We start from the raw sequence: 21,873 nt of genomic DNA on the forward strand, positions 1-21,873 counted from the left end.
TTCGTTTTATCGTTAATGTTTTGCTGCCAAGACCATGCTTCGGAACAGTGGCGCTTATTATGAACAACTATAGAAGTGTTTCATTGTTTTATTCATGTAGAAATTAAACATTCAGTCAACTTAGAACAATAAAGATAAAACATGTTTAGAGTGAATTGAGACATCGAGATAATCAATCATTGAATGGCACACATATATGTAAGAAAAAGAGAAACGTTTCAATAAGATGTTGACAAATCCATACTATTAAACCACAATTCTTGACCTTACGATGTTTATTTCGTACAATCATTGATAAGATGCTCCCATAGTCACTATTGACTTGATACACTAATAACCAATAAAGTCGTATTCGTTGAATATTTAGTATTTTATAAGACTAAATGCCGTTGCTTCTCTGGCAAAAATGTGGTCGGTATATTCATTTGTATCTTGTACATTTCATTGTTCAAAAAGACCAATTCCCGACATTAGCAATCTATTGCGACTAAAGTGCGACGATCTTGATTGACCTTGACTGTTGTTTGTCTCTGTTGCTCTCCTGCGTAACAAGAAGCGTCCCCGTGTTACTATCCACGCTCAGAGCGTTTAAGTGACCTTGACATTGCAGTTGACGAACCAAAATCCCATAGGTCGACATGATGAGAATCTTGCCTTTCACGTCAGCTACAAAGAGTTGATTAAGATCAACAGCCAAACTACAAGGTTCTAAGTCATCAAGGCTGTATTCCCATTTCACCTTTCCGATTTCATTCATGCAGGTTACGCGTCCTCCTACAAAGTCTGAGATATAAATCTTGGTTCCGCTATCGGACATGGCAATTTGTGGGAAATGAGCCTCAATCTGTATAGTGTTGATAAGTGAACTGTCGACGCCCGAGACAACTTTGATCTCTCCTCTTCGACATACTGCGAATGTGTTTTTGCTGTGTGCAACACTATAGCTTCCTCCTCGCCCGCTAATGGACAGATCACGTTTGTGTTTGAGCGACTTCATAGAAGCATTGAATATACTTATGAAGTCTTTCTCGGTGAAACTTACCACGACGTCGTTTTCCGACACTGTTGCAATGCTGCATGGCTTGTAATGAAATACAAGTTCGTCAAGAATGTCACTTCGCCGATTGATCAGTTGAATACATTTGTGCTTGGAGTCACACACAATAATACGGCCGCTGGAAAGAGCTGCGACGCCACTGAGATTGCAAGTTCCAGTATGGTCAGAGGTAAGCACGATCGGGTCGTCACGAATGCCTTCGAAATCGCCATATGGATTAGTCGTTGCATCGCCGTACTCATCACGAAATGGAACACCTCCGTTTGGAACCTGTTGATTATTTAATTGAGCATTGTATGAATGATATGGGTTTGAAACGTGTATTCCATACTTATTGTTTGCACGTGATTGTGGGTATCCTTGAGAATGTGTGTGTGATCTAGGCGACCCATGCGATGTAAATGGAATAGGGGTTGAGGTTGGAAAAGCATGCGGATGAGTTGCCATTGCCACAGGGACCATTGCCGACCGGAACGAAGGAGGTTCTGGGGAATAATTTGAGACATCATCGTTGAATTCTTCAAACGGCAATTGAAGAGATACGTCTCCTAAATCTTTGACGTTTTGAAGAAAATCTAAAACCGACTGAGACATTCGAAACTGAAGCGACTTTGTAGGCACTCGTCCTTGCTGAGATTTGATGTCTAACTTCTTATTATTAAAACTGACCTTTTCTTCAACTATTCCAGTTATCAGATCCGTGTCACTGCCTGTTTTAAGTTTCACATTTACATTTTCTTTAATTTTCTTCAATTCTGTTTCAATTAAGGAAATCACATGCTGGTCCTTCTGAAAGACGCGTTCATTGTTTTCAACCAGCCTCTTAAGTTTGGTCATAAACTTTTGTTCCAAAAGGTCCAAATGCCTAGTAATTTTATCCTTCATTTTACGCACTTGAACCTTGATATTTTTCTCAGAAGAACGTATCTTCTCAATGAATTTGTTCCGATCTTTCCTCAGCATCTTCGTTGTTTCAGTCATCAAAGAAACTTCATCCAAAAGAGCCTTTCCAGTAGATCTCATGAGTTCAACGCCTTCAGATATTGGCATGAAGTCACCCAGTAAGTCATGCTGTTCCATGGCGCATTTCAGACACATGCATCGTTCGAATTTGCTGGAAAACACTGTGATTAGCTCCCCGTTATGACGTCTACATTGCGCAGGCGCATTAGCCTTTGCTGTTTGGGACCTCGGCATTTTCTGTAAAACAATTAACAACTTTATTCAGCGCATTGTAATCAATTTATTTCGTGTTAAACATGTTTTTTTTTCCCATTATTTTACAATGACTGTAGATAATGCTTTATTACCTTTAAACAGTGTTCCTTTCACATTTTAATGGTCATATTTTCCTTCCAGTCTAAGATCTTAAGTATAATAATAAGTAGGTATAAGGTTGCATGCCATGTCAAGTCAAACATATTTAAAACAAAAACAGGCCAGAAAGTAGAGCTATAATGTTACAACGAACATATGGTATACAGGCAATGAGAACAATTGCAATTGTTTATCTGGTAAACATTATTGAAGATCAGTCAGTATATCACCTCCATTGTTTTCTCATTGTTTTGTAGGTTAGCAAATATTTATAAATGTGGCATGCGCTATATACAAACATGACCATACAAATAAATCATAACATCATAAACTAAATATAGTAGCATCCAGCCCAATTGACCTACTAGTCACCAAGTTTTAAAGGGGATGGTCCAAAACTCGGCAAATACAGTATTTCCTAAAAAAAAGGCCTGAATTGTCGATGTGAGCTAGTAGGAGGCCGATGATCTCTTCACATGGTCAAAATAATAAACTAAACAATCATTTTGCTGTCTCATCTGGTTTCTCAGTTTAAATCATAGCTGTTTATGAGTACAGATAAATATAACGACGCTATTTTTAAACTTACTGGGATTTACGTGGTAGACAACCCTAGTAAATTTCAGTTGGAAAAATGCGCATAAACTGCGAAAGATGCATGTGTCGTAGGCGATGCTATTCATCACTTAGTAAGATTCAATGCGTTGTACACTAAGATGTCAATTTTATGACAATTTTCTTGTTTTCTTGCAATTGTATCATCTGGTGTCTAGTCCCTTTAACACTTAAACAATGACTGCATGCGTTAAACAAGTGCCACATACTGAAATTCAATGTCATCAAATATATCAAGTAATTCATAATTAAAAGTTAAAAGTGCTTAATTATTGAAAAAAATATTTTTCAATATTTTTTTCACATTTTCGGTATTAAATTTTTTAGTTTAGAATCAAAAGATTTTTTTTTGATTTTTTAAAAAATAACTGAGTTTGAAAATCCGGTGCCAGTGTCACATACACCACTACAATACTCAAGGATAGGCACTACAATGAGTGAAATAGCTTTTCAATGTTTTTAACCGGAAGTCCTTCAGTGAACTAAGCTTCGTAATGATGCGTCCCATGGCTCATCCGGCGCCCTTGGCTTATCAACCAAAACGAGTTAAGTTAATCAAATACGCACAAAGCGTGTTGCATTGCTGTAAACAAATAATAATTAGTTTTTTCAACGAGTCATTATGCACCTTTATAAAAAATAAAAACTTATTTAATATATTCATCTTATTTTTTGTAATATTTCATCGAAGATGATTGAAACCCCTTCAAATCGTTGTCACAGACTAAGGGGTTGTATATTAAGAACGTATCTGGTACATAGTTTAAAGAAATATTCATTTAAAAAACTTACATCTATCGATACATAATATTTAAAGGGACACTCTTATTCAAAAATCAGTGACAATATGGTAACCGTGTATTTATTAGCAGAAAGCGTAAAAATATTAAATGATTGGTGAATGCTAAAAGATTTACTGTGGTCCACTATAGTCTCATAAGGTATAAATACCATGTTTTATGCTCAATTCTTTCAAATTTATTTCGCTATCCTTTAGAGGAACCATTGCTTTTGACATATCATCTTTTTTTTAATATTAAACAATATTAAAATTGTGTTAAATCTTATTTGGGAGTAAGAGTGCATCTTTAATTGTATATTTAAGTGACCATTTTGTGACAAATAATTTGAACACTTTGAGTGAGCTTGCACTATTCACTTGTCCCACAAAACTATGTAAATTACGTTACCATTTTCAAACACGTCCGCGTTATTCTAGAAATCGCCCTTTATACTGAAAGATGACCCCTAGATTTTTGTCAATCAATTTCAAACAAACTATCACCAATACCGAATTGTTGTGATGGTTCGCCACTTCCGGAAGTGGATTTATCGAAACATGCCTATTCTTTTTGGATGCGTCTTTTGCGTCGCAGCTAGGAAGTTCATATTTTATTTCTAAGTTTTTGTTTCGTTTTACATGTATTTAAGAATGCATTAACATGATGACTCGTTCTTTCTCAATGCCCGTACATTAAATATTTGAAATCTTGATGAGATGTATACATAACAATCCTGCTGAAAGAGATGCATGAAAACACAAACGAGTGGCTAAATAATCATTCTGGGAAAGCTTGAATAGTAATCGGTCAGTCAGATCACAACTTTACATCCGCCTTCTAGACTACTCGCCTGCGGAAACAACTGGCAACACATGGTTGTTGAAGAGTATTAAATTGTTACATGCGATCTCCATGGAAGAAGAGTTGTCTCCCCAGCCTCATGCACATTCATATGAACGAGATATTGTCAATCAATTGTCCCGCGGTATAAATGAAGAAGTCAAGATGAAGTTACACAGGAATTGCATACAAAGCAGTTTTGCGAATTGTTATCAAATCAACCTAGTTGTCTAGATAAGATGCATTCCGGGTTATCTTGAATTATACCTGAAATTGAGGTCACCTCCAATGAACATTAAACGTAATTTGTTTCGTAACAAAAACTCTGACTATGCACTCTATTATGACATAAATGCGCTATCCTCCCACCCCCCGTTTTCCTCCAAGTTGCTCAAGGTCAGTTGAAAGCCCTTGATAATGATAAAACTCAAATATGATGTATGAATAAACAACCTTTTGTCGTTTGCTTACCCCGTTACTGGGTTCACTGTTGAGAGTAACTTTGAATCAAAAACATCGTTATTAAATTATGGAGAATTTAAGCGCCGTTCTTTATGGAAAGGAAGACATACGCATTGTGAGTACTCTTTCAAATTTCCTCATAATTATAAAACACTACCCTTGAATGAAATTCATGTAATTAACCAGTAAAATCCTACTGCATGAGGTCATGCAAAAACAAATCAATCCTTAATTAGGACAACTATAAATGAACCTCAATTTTGCTCTAGTTGTCCACTAGTCAATTGTAACCACGCCCCTCCCCCTCCCAGATATTGGGGTATACACGGGATAGCGGGGGAAATGGTCTGTGTTTTTACCTTCCAGGTGGCCCCGCAGTGCCGAGTGAATACGGAGGTTTTGTGCGGGGTATAAGGCTAGAATTTTACCAGTAGTTTGTATCCGCAGGGCGGGTATTTTACCCGGGCTGGACCGAAAGTCAAAGTTCCCGCTTTTCCCCGGACCTGTGGGCCGTGGTTTCAATTGACTGGTGCATGACCCTTTGTATAAATATGAAAAAAATTTACTATACTTTGTTTTACAGGTTGATCGACCTCTAGAAAAGTTGGGAATAGATGGTAAGCTCTGTCAGTTGTCTTGAACTGTGATCTTTATTAAATGAGGAAGTATATTTCTAGTAAATAAATTCTTATTATATTGATGCACATCCTCTCATCATATCGGCGCAGCGTTCATAAACCAACAGCGTGTTTGTCTTCCCTTTTTAAGGTGGAAAGGCAATATTGATTGTGATATTTAGCTTCTTTGTAATAGTTAGTGTTCATTTTTGGTTTTCTAAACGATTAAATCGCCGACAAAATCGTTCAGAAGACAAAAAAATGATTGCTAACTCCTTTCGTGTTCTGCAAAAAATACCCCGCGAATGCCTCTATATTTGCCAGTGCGCATGCGCTAGCTTCTTAATAACGCACATGATAAAAAAACAGGAAATGACTAAATAGGAATTTGTTGGTTGTTTTCGTTACTAAATGGATGGAAAATTAACGGTTGTAATCTGTAATGGATGTTTGGTTGTCAGACCTCTTTTTAATGGTTAATTATGAATATGTCATGGTGATCCCATTGGCGGAGACGTGAGCGTGAACACTTAGACCATCTCATACATCACGCTCTGCGTTTCTGAATACAGCCGGCTTGCAGCTAATATACGGCTAATCGGACAGGAATACTGGGCCATCTTATCAACGAGTGTATCGTACGATATTCTTTTCAAGTTTTTTAATCTCGATAGTTACACAAATAGGTTGGACTAAAGTGCAACACTGGTTTTGTTGAAATTGCAAATTAACTGACGTTGGCCTCATTCGAGTTTCTAGGTCTTATGCTATGTTCTCGTTCGCAAGCTGATCAATTGGCCCCTTGTCACCGAAGTTAGATTAATAATGAAATACTGCGAATAACATTTATGCCAGAGGTGGGTGTACCTGACATGTCCACCGCGTCTCATATTGTCACAAATAAAGAACCGTTTATTATTGCCAGTGATGTTTTGCATAAAACTCCCACTTTTTCGTAAAGATATTTACCAATATGGACAATTTGTTTTCTTACTTACGTATTGATCCATCAGGTTCTCTTGTGGAACCGTTTGGTAAAGATTTCGCATTGGTTAATAATGATTTGTTTGATTGACAGGTCGATTCGATGTTATGACATAAGTCCCTCTTTCATCTGCTTTTCTTTTCATTTTTTAATTCATGATCTATATGTTGCCACGATATACCCATACAGTATGACCATGCATGTAATCAGTTTCATAAGTCATCCATTCACATAGGGGAGGTTGCGAAATGCCATTTGTACGAGTACGTTAAAGTGAGGGCTTCTTTTTGTGATCTACGTCATCAAGATATGTGTAAGATGTGCGAGTTTTGAATGACTTGTACAAAAGCAGGACGACAGTTATTATTGCGAGTATCTGTGAGACTACACGTACGAGTTTATACAGAACTTCTGCACTTAACTGCAACGTTGACATGTACGTAAAGCTGAACGTATAAGAACACAAGAGCTAAGGGTACACATACACATACCAGATACAGGAATATGTATACACACAAGCAATACGTACAAGTACACAAACGAGTAACATGTACAAGTACACATAGCAGCTACAAGTACAAGTACACTTACGAGCTACACATACAAATGCACATAACAGCTACACGTACAAGTACACATAACAGCTACACGTACAAGTACACATAGCAGCTACACGTTCAAGTACACATATCAGCTTCACGTACAAGTACACATAGCAGCTACAGTTACAAGTACACATAGCAGCTGCACGTTCAAGTACACATAGCAGCTGCACGTACAAATACACATAGCAGCTGCACGTACAAGTACACATAGCAGCTGCACGTACAAGTACACATATCAGCTGCACGTACAAGTACACATAGCAGCTACACGTACAAGTACACATAGCAGCTACACGTACAAGTACACATAGCAGCACACGTACAAGTACACATAGCCGCTACACGTACAAGTACACATAGCAGCTACACGTACAAGGACACATAGCAGTAGCTACACGTACAAGTACACATAGCAGCTACACGTACAAGTACACATAGCAGCTGCACGTTCAAGTACACATAGCAGCTACACGTTCAAGTACACATATCAGCTTCAAGTACAAGTACACACAGCAGCTACACGTACAAGTACACATAGCAGCTAGACGTACAAGTACACACAGCAGCTGCACTTTCAAGTACACATAGCAGCTGCACGTACAAGTACACATAGCAGCTGCACGTACAAGTACACATAGTAGCTGCACGTACAAGTACACATATCAGCTGCACGTACAAGTACACATAGCAGCTGCACGTACAAGTACACATAGCAGCTGCACGTACAAGTACACATAGCAGCTGCACGTACTAGTACACATAGCAGTTACACGTACAAGTACACATAGCAGCTGCACGTTCAAGTACACATAGCAGCTACACGTACAAGTACACATAGCAGCTGCACGTACAAGTACACATAACAGCTACACGTACAAGTACACACAGCAGCTCCACGTACAAGTACACATAGCAGCTGCACGTACTAGTACACACAGCAGCTGCACGTACTAGTACACATAGCAGCTACACGTACAAGTACACACAGCAGCTACACGTACAAGTACACATAGAAGCTGCACGTTCAAGTACACATAGCAGCTGCACGTACTAATACACATAGCAGCTACACGTACAAGTACACATAGCAGCTGCACGTACAAGTACACATAGCAGCTACACGTACAAGTACACATAGCAGCTGCACGTACAAGTACACATAACAGCTACACGTACAAATACACATAGCAGCTGCACGTACAAGTACACATAACAGCTACACGTACAAGTACACATAGCAGCTGCACGTACAAGTACACATAACAGCTACACGTACAAGTACACATAGCAGCTGCACGTACAAGTACACATAGCAGCTACACGTACAAGTACACATAGCAGCTACACGTACAAGTACACATAGCAGCTACACGTACAAGTACACATAGCAGCTACACGTACAAGTACACATAGCAGCTGCACGTACAAGTACACATAACAGCTACACGTACAAGTACACATAACAGCTGCACGTACAAGTACACATATCAGCTTCACGTACAAGTACACATAGCAGCTACATGTACAAGTACACATAGCAGCTACATGTACAAGTAAACATAACAGCTACACGTACTAGTACACATACAAGCAATTCTCACAAATACAAATACCAACTACACGTGCAGGTACTTACACTACCTACAAGTACACATATCAGCTGCACGTACAAGTACACATATCAGCTACACATACAAGTACACATAGCAGCTACACATCCAAGTACACATATCAGCTACACATACAAGTACACATAGCATCAACACGTACAAGTACACATAGCAGCTACACGTTCTAGTACATATACAAGCAATTATTACAAATAAAAATACCAACTGCACGTACATGTACTTATACTACCTACAAGTACACATATACAGCTAATACGCATACGAGCAAAATGTACACACAAGCTACTCATAAAAGTACACATACCACCTCATGTAAAGTACACATACCAACTAAACGTACGGGTACAAATACGAACTAAACGTACAAATACACATACCAGTTACACGTACTAGTGCATATACCAGGTACAAGAATTAGTACATATACATGCTACACGCACAAGTACAAACACAATATTCCCGTACATGTATCAATACAATCTACACGTACAATTACACACAAGCGACACATACAAGTACAGATACGAGCTTTAAGTACACAAACCAGCTACACATGCTAGTGCATATACCAGCTACAAGAACTAGTACATATACATGCTACACTAAAAAGTACACAAACCAACTACACGTGCAAGTACACAAACCAGCTACATGCACACACACCAATTACACATACAAATACGAGCTACACGTACAAGTACATATACACGCTACACGTTCCAGTACACGTACAAGTAAACATACCAGCTACACATACAAGTACACATACCAGCTTCACGTACACATACACGTACACATGCACATACCAGCTACAGGTACATGTACACATCCAAGTACACGTGTTGTTTCGCAACCTCTCGCCTCTTACCAGATCTTACTTGCACCAGTATTCAGAGGAATTAACTTAAGATAGATGATGGTGTTTGTGTGTGTTAATTGTATAATGTTTTATGTAATTGAGTGAGTATGTCCCTTTAAACGTTCCAGATGTGCGACTGTCGATGAAGACGGTGGGATTATGCGGGTCGGACACCTACATGTACAAGAATGCGAGTCACGGTAGCCATCCCATCACTGAGCCCACTCCCGTCGGTCACGAGGCTTCAGGGGTCGTTGCTGAGGTGGGGTCGGGGGTTACCGGCCTGAAAGTTGGCAAGTTATCGTTTTTTATATACCAATATATTTATGATCGCCAATGACGAACGATGATAGCTCTTCGAAGGATGATTTCGAAAAGGTTCTAAATGAAGCAACATAAAGGAACACGTAGAACACTTTCGCATTCATCCTTCGATATCGAATCGCACTCGAACCTGTTGCCTGGTAGAAGTTATATGTGTATTTCAATATTGGAAAATACATTATGTCAGACTCAAACTAGCCACAAATTTAAGTGAGAACTACCAACCATCCCCAACCATTTATCACACTTTAAAATTATAATCTATAAATATTTAGTCCATAGTTGTGCTTTTGAAGATGAACCACCCCGCCCCTCGCACTCAAAAATCCCAGATCCACATCTGTAAGGCAGTTCTCGGAAGTGTTAATCGAGAGGCCATGATTTTGATTGCACCTCTATACAGACATTGTTTTATTACATGAACTACGATAATTTATTTCAAAACATGGCAGCACCGGCTGTCTCTATGTTAAGATCTTCAACGTTTCAGTTTGGTAGTGTATTATTCGCCGGTTAAATACGGATTACTGCACAGTACTTCAATATCTAAGGCGATCTGAGGGATATTAAAGAACAAATAATTTAAGTAATTATTACTACTGCATTTTGAGAAGAGTGGAGAATAACCTCGATGAGGTGCGATGAACCAATCACACTGCACTCCGCTCCTATGCTTAAGTGATACAACGGTATTTCGAACAAGGTGATCATGGGATCGACGCTCTCCTGGTCACTTGATATCACGATGTTTCGGATGAGCGAGATCATAAGCGTGATCATGGTATAGACGCTCCATTGCCTACTTGATATCATGATGTTTCGGACGAGCGTGATCATGCCATCGACGCTCCCTTACCTTCTTGATATCATGATGTTTCGGACGAGCGTGATCATAGTATCTACGCTCCCTTGTCTACTTGATATCACAATGTTTCGTGATCGACGTATACATGTACATTAATAGTGCGCTCTTAAAACCGTTCAAAACATTTCTCTGTTCGTAAGGTAGTGGTTCTTTATTTACTGTCGGAATCAGTTGAGAATATATTTTTTGCAACACATTGTATCAAACCAGTTTATATAAGTAGAGAAAGAATATATGAATTAAAAAAGTATCACGAAAATTATTTTAAAAACAATAAATTGCACGTCTGATTTCAGAACTAATCTGTAAACAGCAAGAACTTAACCAATAATGATTTCTTTCAGTCATATATTTCGCATACTATTGATATGCCTGCAGCACATTTGCAATTGATACCATAATTGTATGTGTTCACCAGCCATCAAAATAAAAAATGACAGTCCATGGCTCGAGCAAATGAAAAGCATCATATATCATACCTATAAGACTACTTAGCCATAACATGCGAACAAGGACTAATTGAAAGATTGTTCAATGTCCACTCGAGATTATAAAGAAAGATTTATGAAGATTTATCAGAATGAGCCTTCAATGAGCCATTATTTCCCACGACCCAATAGATCAATTCACACTAGCGGATCCAGGGAGGGGGGGGGGGCACCCGGCGCAGTTCCCCGCCCCTAAAATCGTCAAAGTTCACTTTATTATTTCAAATGGGAGAAAAAAATTAATAAAGTACACTCAAAATGCACCCTTTCGGAATTCCTGGGGGAGTACCCCCAAACCCCTCTTCCAACACTTTAAACCAAATAAAATTCGGTTCTTAGGGAAGGGCGTAAATCAAAAGATTACCCCCACTGAGTAACGACCCCTCTAACGTCGAATCCCAGGTCCGCCCCTGATTCATGGCCTAAGTGACAAAGCAATGCAAACATCATCATAGCAAGTTATGCATTGATATATTGCGTTTGTACACCGTCATCGGTCGTTATTTAAAGGCCTTGTTTAATCATTCTATAAGTGACCCCCCCCAAAAAAAAAAACAAAAAAAAAAACAACAACAACAACAAAAAAACAAACAAAAAAAAAACTGCATTGTACACAACTTCTGTGTATTGATCTTAATCTAATTGCCTAATTGTCTTATCAGATCTCAAACCAACGATATAAGATTGCTGACAAAAGATCAAATCGCAAATCGCAGATTTTCATATTTCCTTCGAAAATAAATGTTTTATGGCTTTTACCGCTATTAACCGTTTAAGAAAAATGCATAAAACATATAATATGGCTGGTTTCCATGCATTTTCGCAAAAATTGGCTCTTTCCAAGACAAAAAATAAAACATGTTGTGAAAACGTTCAATCTGTGAAAGTGCAGCTTTAAAGGCATTATTTCATTAATGTGATGCTTGTTAATGCCAAGCTGATAAGCCCCTGTCTTATGGCCCTGATACCATTGTAGATTGCCAAATATTGTTTCTGTCTTGTATATCAAAGGCATTAGATATCTTCCTATGTCTTGTTTATCTATTCTATGAACCCAAAATGATATTAATAAACATTTTAGACTCAAACAATGAGCAATACTCCTGTGATAACACGTACCATTACCACGTGTCATAGTAAGAATGACAGCAAAGTCGGTGATATTACGCCATTAAACGTAATGCATGTTGTGACATGTTTAATGACTTTTACCGCTATGATTTATAAATTAAAGATCGTTTCTAGTGCATTTGGAACCGGGTGGTTTCATGCTTTTGATTTTACTCCGTTAACTGTTCCAGTTCCAGCCAAAGAAACAATCCCAACAGCTTCACTGGCACCAGCTTTCAAAATCAAATTATTAAAAAAAAAGAAAAAAAATTAAAACAAAAAAATACAATACCAGAAAAAAATATTGAAATGTATATTTTTACATTTCTGGCATGATTAATTTTTAGTTTGAAATTATTAGATTTATTTTTTTATTTTTAAAAAACAAAAATGAAAATCCGTGACAGTGCTCCAAATTATATAAAATAATTGTACTCCAAAAGTATATAAATTAGCAAGTTCAACTTGATGGTTAAAACCCTTGGTTTAGGAAAGTAAACCATGACAGTATTATTTTTTTCTCACAAGATATTGGGGAAAAAAAATAAATGTGAGTAATATTACGGTTACGATTACAGGGGACCGCGTGGCACTGGAGCCAGGGGCAGCGTGCCACAAGTGCAAGAGCTGCCTCCGGGGCCAACCCAGCGTGTGCCTGGTGGAACAGACTTACCTTGGGCGTGGACTTGAGGTTGGCTACATCCGGCGTGAACATGTTATGAAGGCAGATTACTGCCATAGGTATTAGTTTATAATGATTTATTGTTTGCTCGATTGTCAAGACAACTATGCGCTGCTATTAATGTGGTGCTCTTTCTTAAGACCGTTTCCTTTTTAAAGTTAAATGCAGATGTCTTTCATGGGGGGCTAGAACCTTGTGTGGGACCCAAATCAATAACGTTAGTGTGCACAGCAGTTTGATTTGATGGACTCCTGCTTGGTAAAACATAGTGACATTTGCCCTATTTTTTTTCTTCGGATTTATCGAAGGGGTCACATCTATTTAAGATTTATATTGTCAGAAAAGCTACAATTTATAGCTATTTTATGCTTAATCGTTGGTAGGAGTGACCCCTTTCATAAATCTGAAGAAAAACTATATATGGTCAAATGTCACTAATTTTAGCCGGAGTTCATTCAAACTACTGTGTCCGTGTGTGAAATATGGGCATATCTATAAACCACCAACACAACCAATCGCATTCACCCTGCGATAATACTGTGTAAGTCTTACTCGATACATTATTTGTATTATGGTGGCATATTACTGCCGTAAAATAACCTGATAACGTTCGCGAATTGTTTCGTGTTAACCAATTATATTATTAACCACATATTATTATATTATTTTCGCAAATATTAACTAGATAGCTAGATTGTTATAGCGAAAATTAAGTGGTTTACACGAAGCATTTGGCGAACGTTATCAGGGTATCTTACGGCAGTAAAATGCCGCCATACTACATCACTGTCTGAATATGTCGTCATACTTTTTTTAATAAGGTGCAAGGTGTCACCCGTCCCGATTAGCCCACCTATGTCTAGCTGGTTTACTAGTAGTTTTATTGTAAGCGGGTCGACCAATGTCTTGCCTATTCTTCTCTGAAACGGAGCCTAGTTCCTTTGCAAATATGTAGCCTAATGTTTGTCATAGACTGCCCGCAGAAATATCCGACGAGGAGGGCGCATTTATGGAGCCTCTAGCTGTTGCAGTTCATGACTGTAGGCGAGGAGAAGTCGGCGCGGGCAAGTCAGTCCTCATTTTGGGAGCCGGTAAGTGACTGTGTGGTGTCCACCAGTTTGGGAATGAATAAGCCATTTTAATAGCCCATTCCCTCGGCCTTGCTCTACCGGTCCTTTTGTGGTTCCTGCAAAATAGATAGGCGTTGCAGTATTGACAAATTGTGGCTTATAAGTAAACCAATTGAAAGACACTCCATGTAGTACCAACCGTTTGCAGATCGTTATTGCAGGCGGGATAAAGTGGGAACGCGTAAGGTGGTTCCATGTTGGGCGCCGATTTAATATTGTTTTTCTTTTTTGGTAATGGCACGAGAATAAGTGAATAAATAACCATTTATAGATATTGTGCAATATGTGCATATACTATATAGTTTACAATGTCCAAGCTCAAACTTGATTGGTTAGTTTAAACTTGATAAAATTTAAAACGATTTTGGAAGAAGTAATATTTACTTACGCTTAGTCAATCCCTTTGAAACGATGTTGTGCGAGAATTTGATCTTGTGTTGTGGAGGACACCAGAAAACCCGGAGAAAACCAGCTTGTCCGGCTTGGTGCCCACAAACCGAACTCACACGCGCCTATGCCGGGAGTCAAACATATGACATCTTTGCGGGAAGCGAGTGCGCTAACCACAGCGCTTATCGAACACGGTGATGATTGATGATATGTACATTATGTTTATATCTAACAATTTGGCCTCTCCTTTCTTTTAAAGGGACGATCGGCCTGCTCTGCATGATGACAGCTAAAGCGATGGGTGCCACCAATGTGCTCATTGTCGGTATGTACTTCAGTGTGTGTAAACCACCTGACAAATTACGTCATATATGCTACGTCGGAAGGCAATATTATGCTTAAAATAAAGACTTAAAACAAAGATAACTTTTCTTTTACTTCACCATTTTAAATGAAACAAAGGGCAGTCTTATGCCGCTTAAAGAATCCCGCTTTCGTTTTAATACTGGAGTTTGATAAGTTGATAAGTTTCATCAAAGACTTCGACAAAGCTGTTTCCAGAATAATGTTTTGACAGTGCTCCGTCAGATGGCCGTTCTGTAAAAAGGTTTGTCGAAGTGTTTTAAGAAACTAAACTCTCAATCAAACTCTGGTAAAAGACCGAAGGCGGGGCTCTGTAAGCGGCGTAGACTGCGTTATGTTTCATTAAAAATGGTGAATAATAGTAAAGTAGTCTATGTTTAAAGTCTTCATTCGAAGAAAAATATTGCCTTCCGACGTAGCATTTATGACGCAATTTATCACGTGGTATACACACACTGTACTTGTACGTTCTAAATTTCCTAAACCCTTTCCTATACCTATAATAAGCTACGTTATTATCCAATCATCCCTCTTTGCATATGTTTTATAAAAAGCAAAGCAAAAAAAAAAACAACAACAAAAAAAACGACGAAAGGGTTTAACCTTCTCGGTTTATTTTGCCATTTTTATTGCATTTTTAGTCCCTTGATTTCGGTTGATTAAACAGATTATATTTAAAACAAAATCAGAAATACGTATTTATATGACGTTATTTTTCAGATATCATAGAAAGTCGGCTCAAACTAGCAAAAGAACTCGGTGCCACTCACACGTTGCTCACGACATCACGTGACCTTGAATCAATTGCAAAGCAAATTCATGACGTCATGGGCGAGATGCCGGATGTTACTTTGGAATGTTCGGCAAATAATTTCTGCCTCAGGATCGCAGTTGCAGTATGTAGTGTATTCGTATGGTGGCGATAGCATGTAAGGCATCGGTTTTGGGGGGAAATATTTTAAGTCAAGGAATGAGGAAACTCATATACGTGTTAGAATGTAAATATGGTCTGTTTGTGGCTTTTGGAGTGATTGTATCTCTCGCTCAGTGACGTTTTGGCTCTTAAAAGGGAGTTTATTATACATTCTAACTTCTGGTCCTAATTTCTCGAAATTTTTAAAAGGTTAACAGGCCTTAAGTAGCTTATTTCAATACGCCAAAATGCATATATGTACCTGAATTTGTTTCTCATAAATGAAACAAAAGGTTTATTTGAATTATCTTAAAGATAAAATTCCAAATAAAGGTAATAAAAACCTTAAAGAAGTATATATAACACAAACTATAGAAACAAAAATAGTGAGCTTCGCTTTATCCTGTTATAAGGGACTGGAGAAGTTTCGAGAAATTTGGGTCTGGACTTTGCTGTAGTTATGACTGTAGTTTTGTAGCTCTTCGTCATATGGTTTCAAACTGATTGGCCAGTACTAAAACTTTCTTTCTTCACTGTTTCCAGGCTTGATTTTTTCTTTCTGTACTGTTCTTTCTATACTGTTAACGAGTTTGATTTGCCGATAAACAAACTTTGCCTTTGAACAAACTTTCTTTCTACGCCATTCCCGAGTTTGATTTGCCGATGAACAAACTTTGTTTCTACGCCGTTCCCGAGTTTGATTTGCCGATGAACACACTTTCTTTCTACGCTGTTTCCGAGTTTGATTTGCCGATAAACACACTTTCTTTCTACGCTGTTTCCGAGTTTGATTTGCCGATAAACACACTTTCTTTCTACGCTGTTCCCAAGTTTGATTTGCCGATAAACACACTTTCTTTTTACGCTGTTCCCTAGTTTGATTTGCCGATAAATAGACTTTCTTTCTACGCCGTTCCCAAGTTTGATTTGCCGATAAACACACTTTCTTTCTACGCTGTTGACAAGTTTGATTTGCCGATAAACACACTTTCTCTCTACGCTGTTGCCGAGTTTAATTTGCCGATAAACACACTTTCTTTCTACGCTGTTGACAAGTTTATTTTGCCGATCAACAAACTTTCTTTTTACGCTGTTGACAAGTTTATTTTGCCGATAAACAAACTTTCTATTTACGCTGTTGACAAGTTTATTTTGCCGATAAACAAACTTCCTTTCTACGCTGTTGACAAACTTGATTTGCCGATAAACAAACTTTCTTTTTATGCTGTTCCCAAGTTTGATTTGCCGATAAACAAACTTTCTTTCTACGCTTTTGACAAGATTGATTTGCCGATAAACAGACTTTCTTTTTACGCTGTTGACAAGTTTGATTTGCCGATAAACAAATTTTCTTTCTACGTTGTTGCCAAGTTTGATTTGTCGATAAACAAACCTTTTTTCTACGCTGTTGCCAAGTTTGGATTTTTAAGGGTTAAAGGACCGAATTAGTTTCTACTGAATGTAACAACTCCCGCTAAGCTCGAATTTCCCGAGGCTCGATGTAATTTTGCGGGTCCGTGGGAGTTCCAGCTAACGGAGTTCGACTGCAGCTAGTTCTTCAACTAGAGGTTCTTGTACCTGATCATAAAGCATACATTTTCCTCGAGAAAGATATCAACAATACTTCATACATTCCATAATTATACGTTTATCTGCAGGCTACAGTGCCGTCCGGCTGTGTGGTCCTGGTGGGGTATGGAGAACACGAATGTACATTCCCTATTGCTGAGGTGGTTGAGAAACAGATCGACCTTCGACCGTGTTTTAGATACGACCGGTTTTGGTAATTCATACACATTTGTTTCTTACTACATCACTCATATATCTGCTAATGTATGAACCCCGCTCAATCTTGAATAGCTGTTATTTGCTCCATTGATCAAATGATATAAACCTTTATCGTTTGTGTTAGCGCTGCACTCTCAAAGATAGACAATTTGAACTTTTTGTTTTTTGTCTCAGAACAAGCTGATTTTGGCATCAATGCCTTCGATTCAGTAATATACGGTAACACACAATATAAATTATTTACTTTAGTATAAACAAACCTTTTTAATAAAATATTAGAAATAGGCTATTTTCCTAAATCATGGGGAGAAGGCTATATAGTGCCTATACACAAGAAAGGAAGTGTTAGTGAAGTAAGCAATTTTAGAGGAGTAACTTTATTAAGTGTTATAGGAAAACTGTAAACCAAAATTATTAATATTCGCTTAACAAGATGGGCTGAGAATTATTATGTGTACGTCGAAGCTCAAGCAGGTTTTAGAGCAAAGATGGGCACTGTTGACAATGTTTTTGTTCTAAACGCATTAATAAATCATTGTTTAAATAATAATGACAAGCTATATTGTTTATTTGTGGATTATTCGAAGGCATTCGATTATATTTTATATTGTTAGGCAAAATATATATTGACTAGGTATAAGAGGTAAATTATTAAATATTATAAAGTCAATGTATAATACTGTTAGCTCACGTGATAAATTACTAGGTAAAACAGGTGATGCCTTGAATGTTTACTCGGTGTCAGGCAAGGTGAAAGTTTGAGTCCATTTTTATTTGCAATGTATCTAAACGATTTAGAGGAAGAGCTTATGACAAAAGGTGCAAATGGCATTGATGTAAACGCACTAAAATATTCCTGTTGATGTACGCAGACGATATTGTTATTTTTGCAACTACACCAGCAGATATGCAATTAAATTTAGATATTCTGGAGCAATACTGTAAACGCTGGAAATTAATTGTTAATAGAGATAAAACAAAGATAGTTGTGTTTAGAGGCGGTAGACTGCCTTATGATTTGAACTTCCGTTATGAGGGTGGGAATATTGAGATTGTTAACAAATATTGTTATCTGGGTATTGTTTTCACGCCTGGTGGTTCGTTTCAAAATACATGCAAGACATTAGCTGGCCAAGCGCTAAAAGCTATTTTCAAGTTGAAGAGATACTTTTTTAATTTCACTAATATTTCAGTAGAACATATTTTAGATCTTTTTGATAAGCTGGTTAAGCCTATCTTATTTTATGGATGTGAGGTTTGGGGATTTACAGATGCATTGTGTGTAGAACGCATACATACTTTATTTTGCAAATCAATATTGAAAGTTAAGACATCAACGCAAAACGATTTTGTATATAACTAGCTTGGACGCTTAGACTTTGTTCATCTACGTTATGTATATATTCTTAAGTACTGGTTTAAAGTGATAGAGTCCTCGGATAGAAAATTAAAATAAAGAATTGCTACGTCACGGTTAAAACTTAGTTCTCATCGTTTACTAATAGAAACTGGACGATGGTCAAATGTACCAAGAGAAGAAAGGATATGTAATTTATGCCAAGTACTTGAATATGAATACCATTTTTTGATGGAATGTAATCTTTATAATACTATTAGAGATAAATATATAAAACGATATTATAGACTTAGGCCTAGTATGTATAAGACTGTACAACTTTTGCAGTCCGAAAACGTTAATACTGTAAGAAACTTATCAGCATACATATATCATGCTTTTGAATTAAGAAAATTAAGAATGAGTGTAAACACGACTTAGTGTACGGTTACATTGTGTTTGAATAACGGTACTCTTTATGCTAGACGTAAAGTGTATATATGAAATACAACAGATTAATAAATTAGTATTGATGACAACCATACATATTTGTACGTACAAGCCTGATTTTGGTATTCAATAGACTATCTTTCTGTTAAAAACTTAGTCCAAACTAGCAAAACATTATTGAAGTTATTTGCACATAATGAGTACAGTAGTAACGAGAATTGCTAATCAAATTTCATGGTATCATTGTAGTGTTGTGCATAAGTCATACGGTTGATAGATATACATTTAAGTTATAACTCATTATCGATAAAGACAATTATATTAAATTATATGAATATAGTTGTTCAATCTGTGAATATATAAATAGAGTCAATCAATCTGTTCCGCCATACATGTACATGTATATATAAGTCATTGTATTACATTGATTTGATCACGGGTCATGTTGGCGTATTTCAAATATGTATTGTGCGATATATTTCTTTGAATTAACTTTCTTCTATAAAAGATCCGAATTGTTTGGGAAACTGCCGACAGTTTCATTTTTCTTAAAGCGTTATTAGCGCTTTTAACCATAACAAATATCAATTTTCGAACGTAAATATAAATAAATGCGATCTGATCTTTTGTCAGCAGTCTTGTTTCACTGGTTTAAAGACATTAAAGCAAAAATTTGTTCATTTAAAATCAAATAAAGCAGTCAAAACGGTCAATTGGTGAGAGTGCAGCTTTAAATTCGACCACTGCAATGCATTTTGTTATGCCACCCATGATTGCACGAGAATTGAATTGGGTAAGACTTAAGAGAATATACAAAAGGCCGAAAAAATGAAAATACGATGTGTCAACCATATTATGGACGGCCACTCAGTCATGTCAAAATTATTGTTGTAAAGACATTGCCTTTGATGGAAAACACAATCTGAAGAGTTTGTGTTTTCTCAAAGTATGTAACAACACTAATTATATCGGGTTCCCATTTTTTTTACAAATAAAAACTGAGAGCACAGATGCTGAAATTGCATTTTGTGTGTTCAGCAGATCCGATCCCATGCATTGTCAAAATTATTTCAGATTTATATGGCCAATTTACGAAATATCGGTTTTTCCAAATTTAATTGATATACCGTGTCAAGTTGCTAAGTATCAATGACGAACGGCACTCTCTAGGATAAAACGTACATGATTGTAGAGAATTAACGTTACTTTTCCACAGCTGGTAAAACTTCTTTTGAAATGTTTGTTTTGTGTCGGAATATGGCAAGTTATTGAAATAACGTATATAATAGGGAATCTGCCAATATATTGAGTAAACGCGGAGGGAATCTGCCAATTTATTGAGGAAACGCGTGGGGAATCTGCCAATTTATTGAGGAAACGCGAAGGGAGTCTGCCAATTTATTGAGGAAGCGCGTAGGGAATCTGCCAATTTATTGAGGAAACGCGTAGGAATTCTGTCAATTTAATGAATACCTCTGAATCAGTCTCGTTTGTTGGAATTGCTGCTCAATTTATATGTTAATTGTAATTGACTTGTAAACTGTATTTATATCTGATGTTTTTTTGATGTCCTGGCTTTCTCTGTCGCATTTTTTTGCGAATCTGATGCGCCGAAAAGCAAGGCTTTGGTATAATTATGTTTTGCTATTGAGCTGGTACATAGCGTTAATTAGATTTACTTCAAGCTTTACTCAAACTTTACATGATATAATTCTTGCAAATGGAATTGTCTCTGAGATTTGATTATATTTGTCTGACCGGGGAGAAGGAATACTCAGGTCTGGCGTAATCATGGCAATGGTTTATATATTCAACGAACAATTCTACAAAAATAGAACAAAATAAGTACCAAGCAATAGTTCTACTTTTATAATGTCAATTTGAACCATCATTGCAGCTATCCAATCGCCATCGACCTGATTAAATATGGCCGTCTCAACGTAAAGCCACTGATTACACACCGATTCCCGCTGAAAAGCACGAGTGCTGCCATGGAGAAATCTGCGTCACGTGAACCGGGTGTGCTCAAGGTCCTCGTGATGTGTCAGGAATAACAAGTTTTACATCAAAAGTGTTCAGAATATAGCCTGTGGCTTCTCCTCATGGCAAAGTGTATTAATGTACAACAATATTTTATATCACATTAACCAGTATTTATATAAACAGTATAAAATAATTGTTTTATAATCCCGTATGCTAGCTATTTCCGATGATATGTAAGACATATATGATTTGCAATAAATGGTCTTAACACTTTTATATTG

The 21,873-nt window shown here is 37.3% G+C and overlaps 2 protein-coding genes across 2 annotated transcripts; one reads left to right on the plus strand and one right to left on the minus strand.

Moving 5' to 3' along the window:
- Positions 1-73: 73 nt before the first annotated feature.
- Positions 74-2,441, minus strand: LOC128228967 (uncharacterized). The gene is made up of 2 exons (XM_052940569.1): positions 2,368-2,441; positions 74-2,257 (listed from the first exon to the last, which is right to left on the minus strand). The coding sequence occupies exon 2, from the start codon at positions 2,252-2,254 to the stop codon at positions 488-490; it is 1,767 nt and encodes a 588-aa protein (XP_052796529.1). The 5' UTR covers positions 2,255-2,257; positions 2,368-2,441; the 3' UTR covers positions 74-487.
- A 2,616-nt stretch (positions 2,442-5,057) lies between these two features.
- On the plus strand, positions 5,058-21,868 carry LOC128229023 (sorbitol dehydrogenase-like). The gene is made up of 9 exons (XM_052940663.1): positions 5,058-5,188; positions 5,657-5,690; positions 9,899-10,063; positions 13,136-13,298; positions 14,212-14,330; positions 15,019-15,084; positions 15,843-16,018; positions 17,694-17,818; positions 21,507-21,868. The coding sequence occupies exons 1-9, from the start codon at positions 5,141-5,143 to the stop codon at positions 21,661-21,663; spliced, it is 1,053 nt and encodes a 350-aa protein (XP_052796623.1). The 5' UTR covers positions 5,058-5,140; the 3' UTR covers positions 21,664-21,868.
- Positions 21,869-21,873: the final 5 nt, after the last annotated feature.

This window comes from Mya arenaria, chromosome 1, assembly GCF_026914265.1.
Source record: "Mya arenaria isolate MELC-2E11 chromosome 1, ASM2691426v1".
NCBI lineage: Eukaryota > Metazoa > Mollusca > Bivalvia > Myida > Myidae > Mya > Mya arenaria.

Bases quoted from the DNA above. Each gene is read 5' to 3' on its own strand.
- LOC128228967 (XM_052940569.1), bottom strand. From the start codon at position 2,254: ATGCCGAGGTCCCAAACAGCAAAGGCTAATGCGCCTGCGCAATGTAGA.
- LOC128229023 (XM_052940663.1), top strand. From the start codon at position 5,141: ATGGAGAATTTAAGCGCCGTTCTTTATGGAAAGGAAGACATACGCATT. The intron at 5,691-9,898 runs GTAAGCTCTGTC...TAAACGTTCCAG, and splicing joins AGAAAAGTTGGGAATAGATG to ATGTGCGACTGTCGATGAAG. The intron at 16,019-17,693 runs GTATGTAGTGTA...GTTTATCTGCAG, and splicing joins GCCTCAGGATCGCAGTTGCA to GCTACAGTGCCGTCCGGCTG.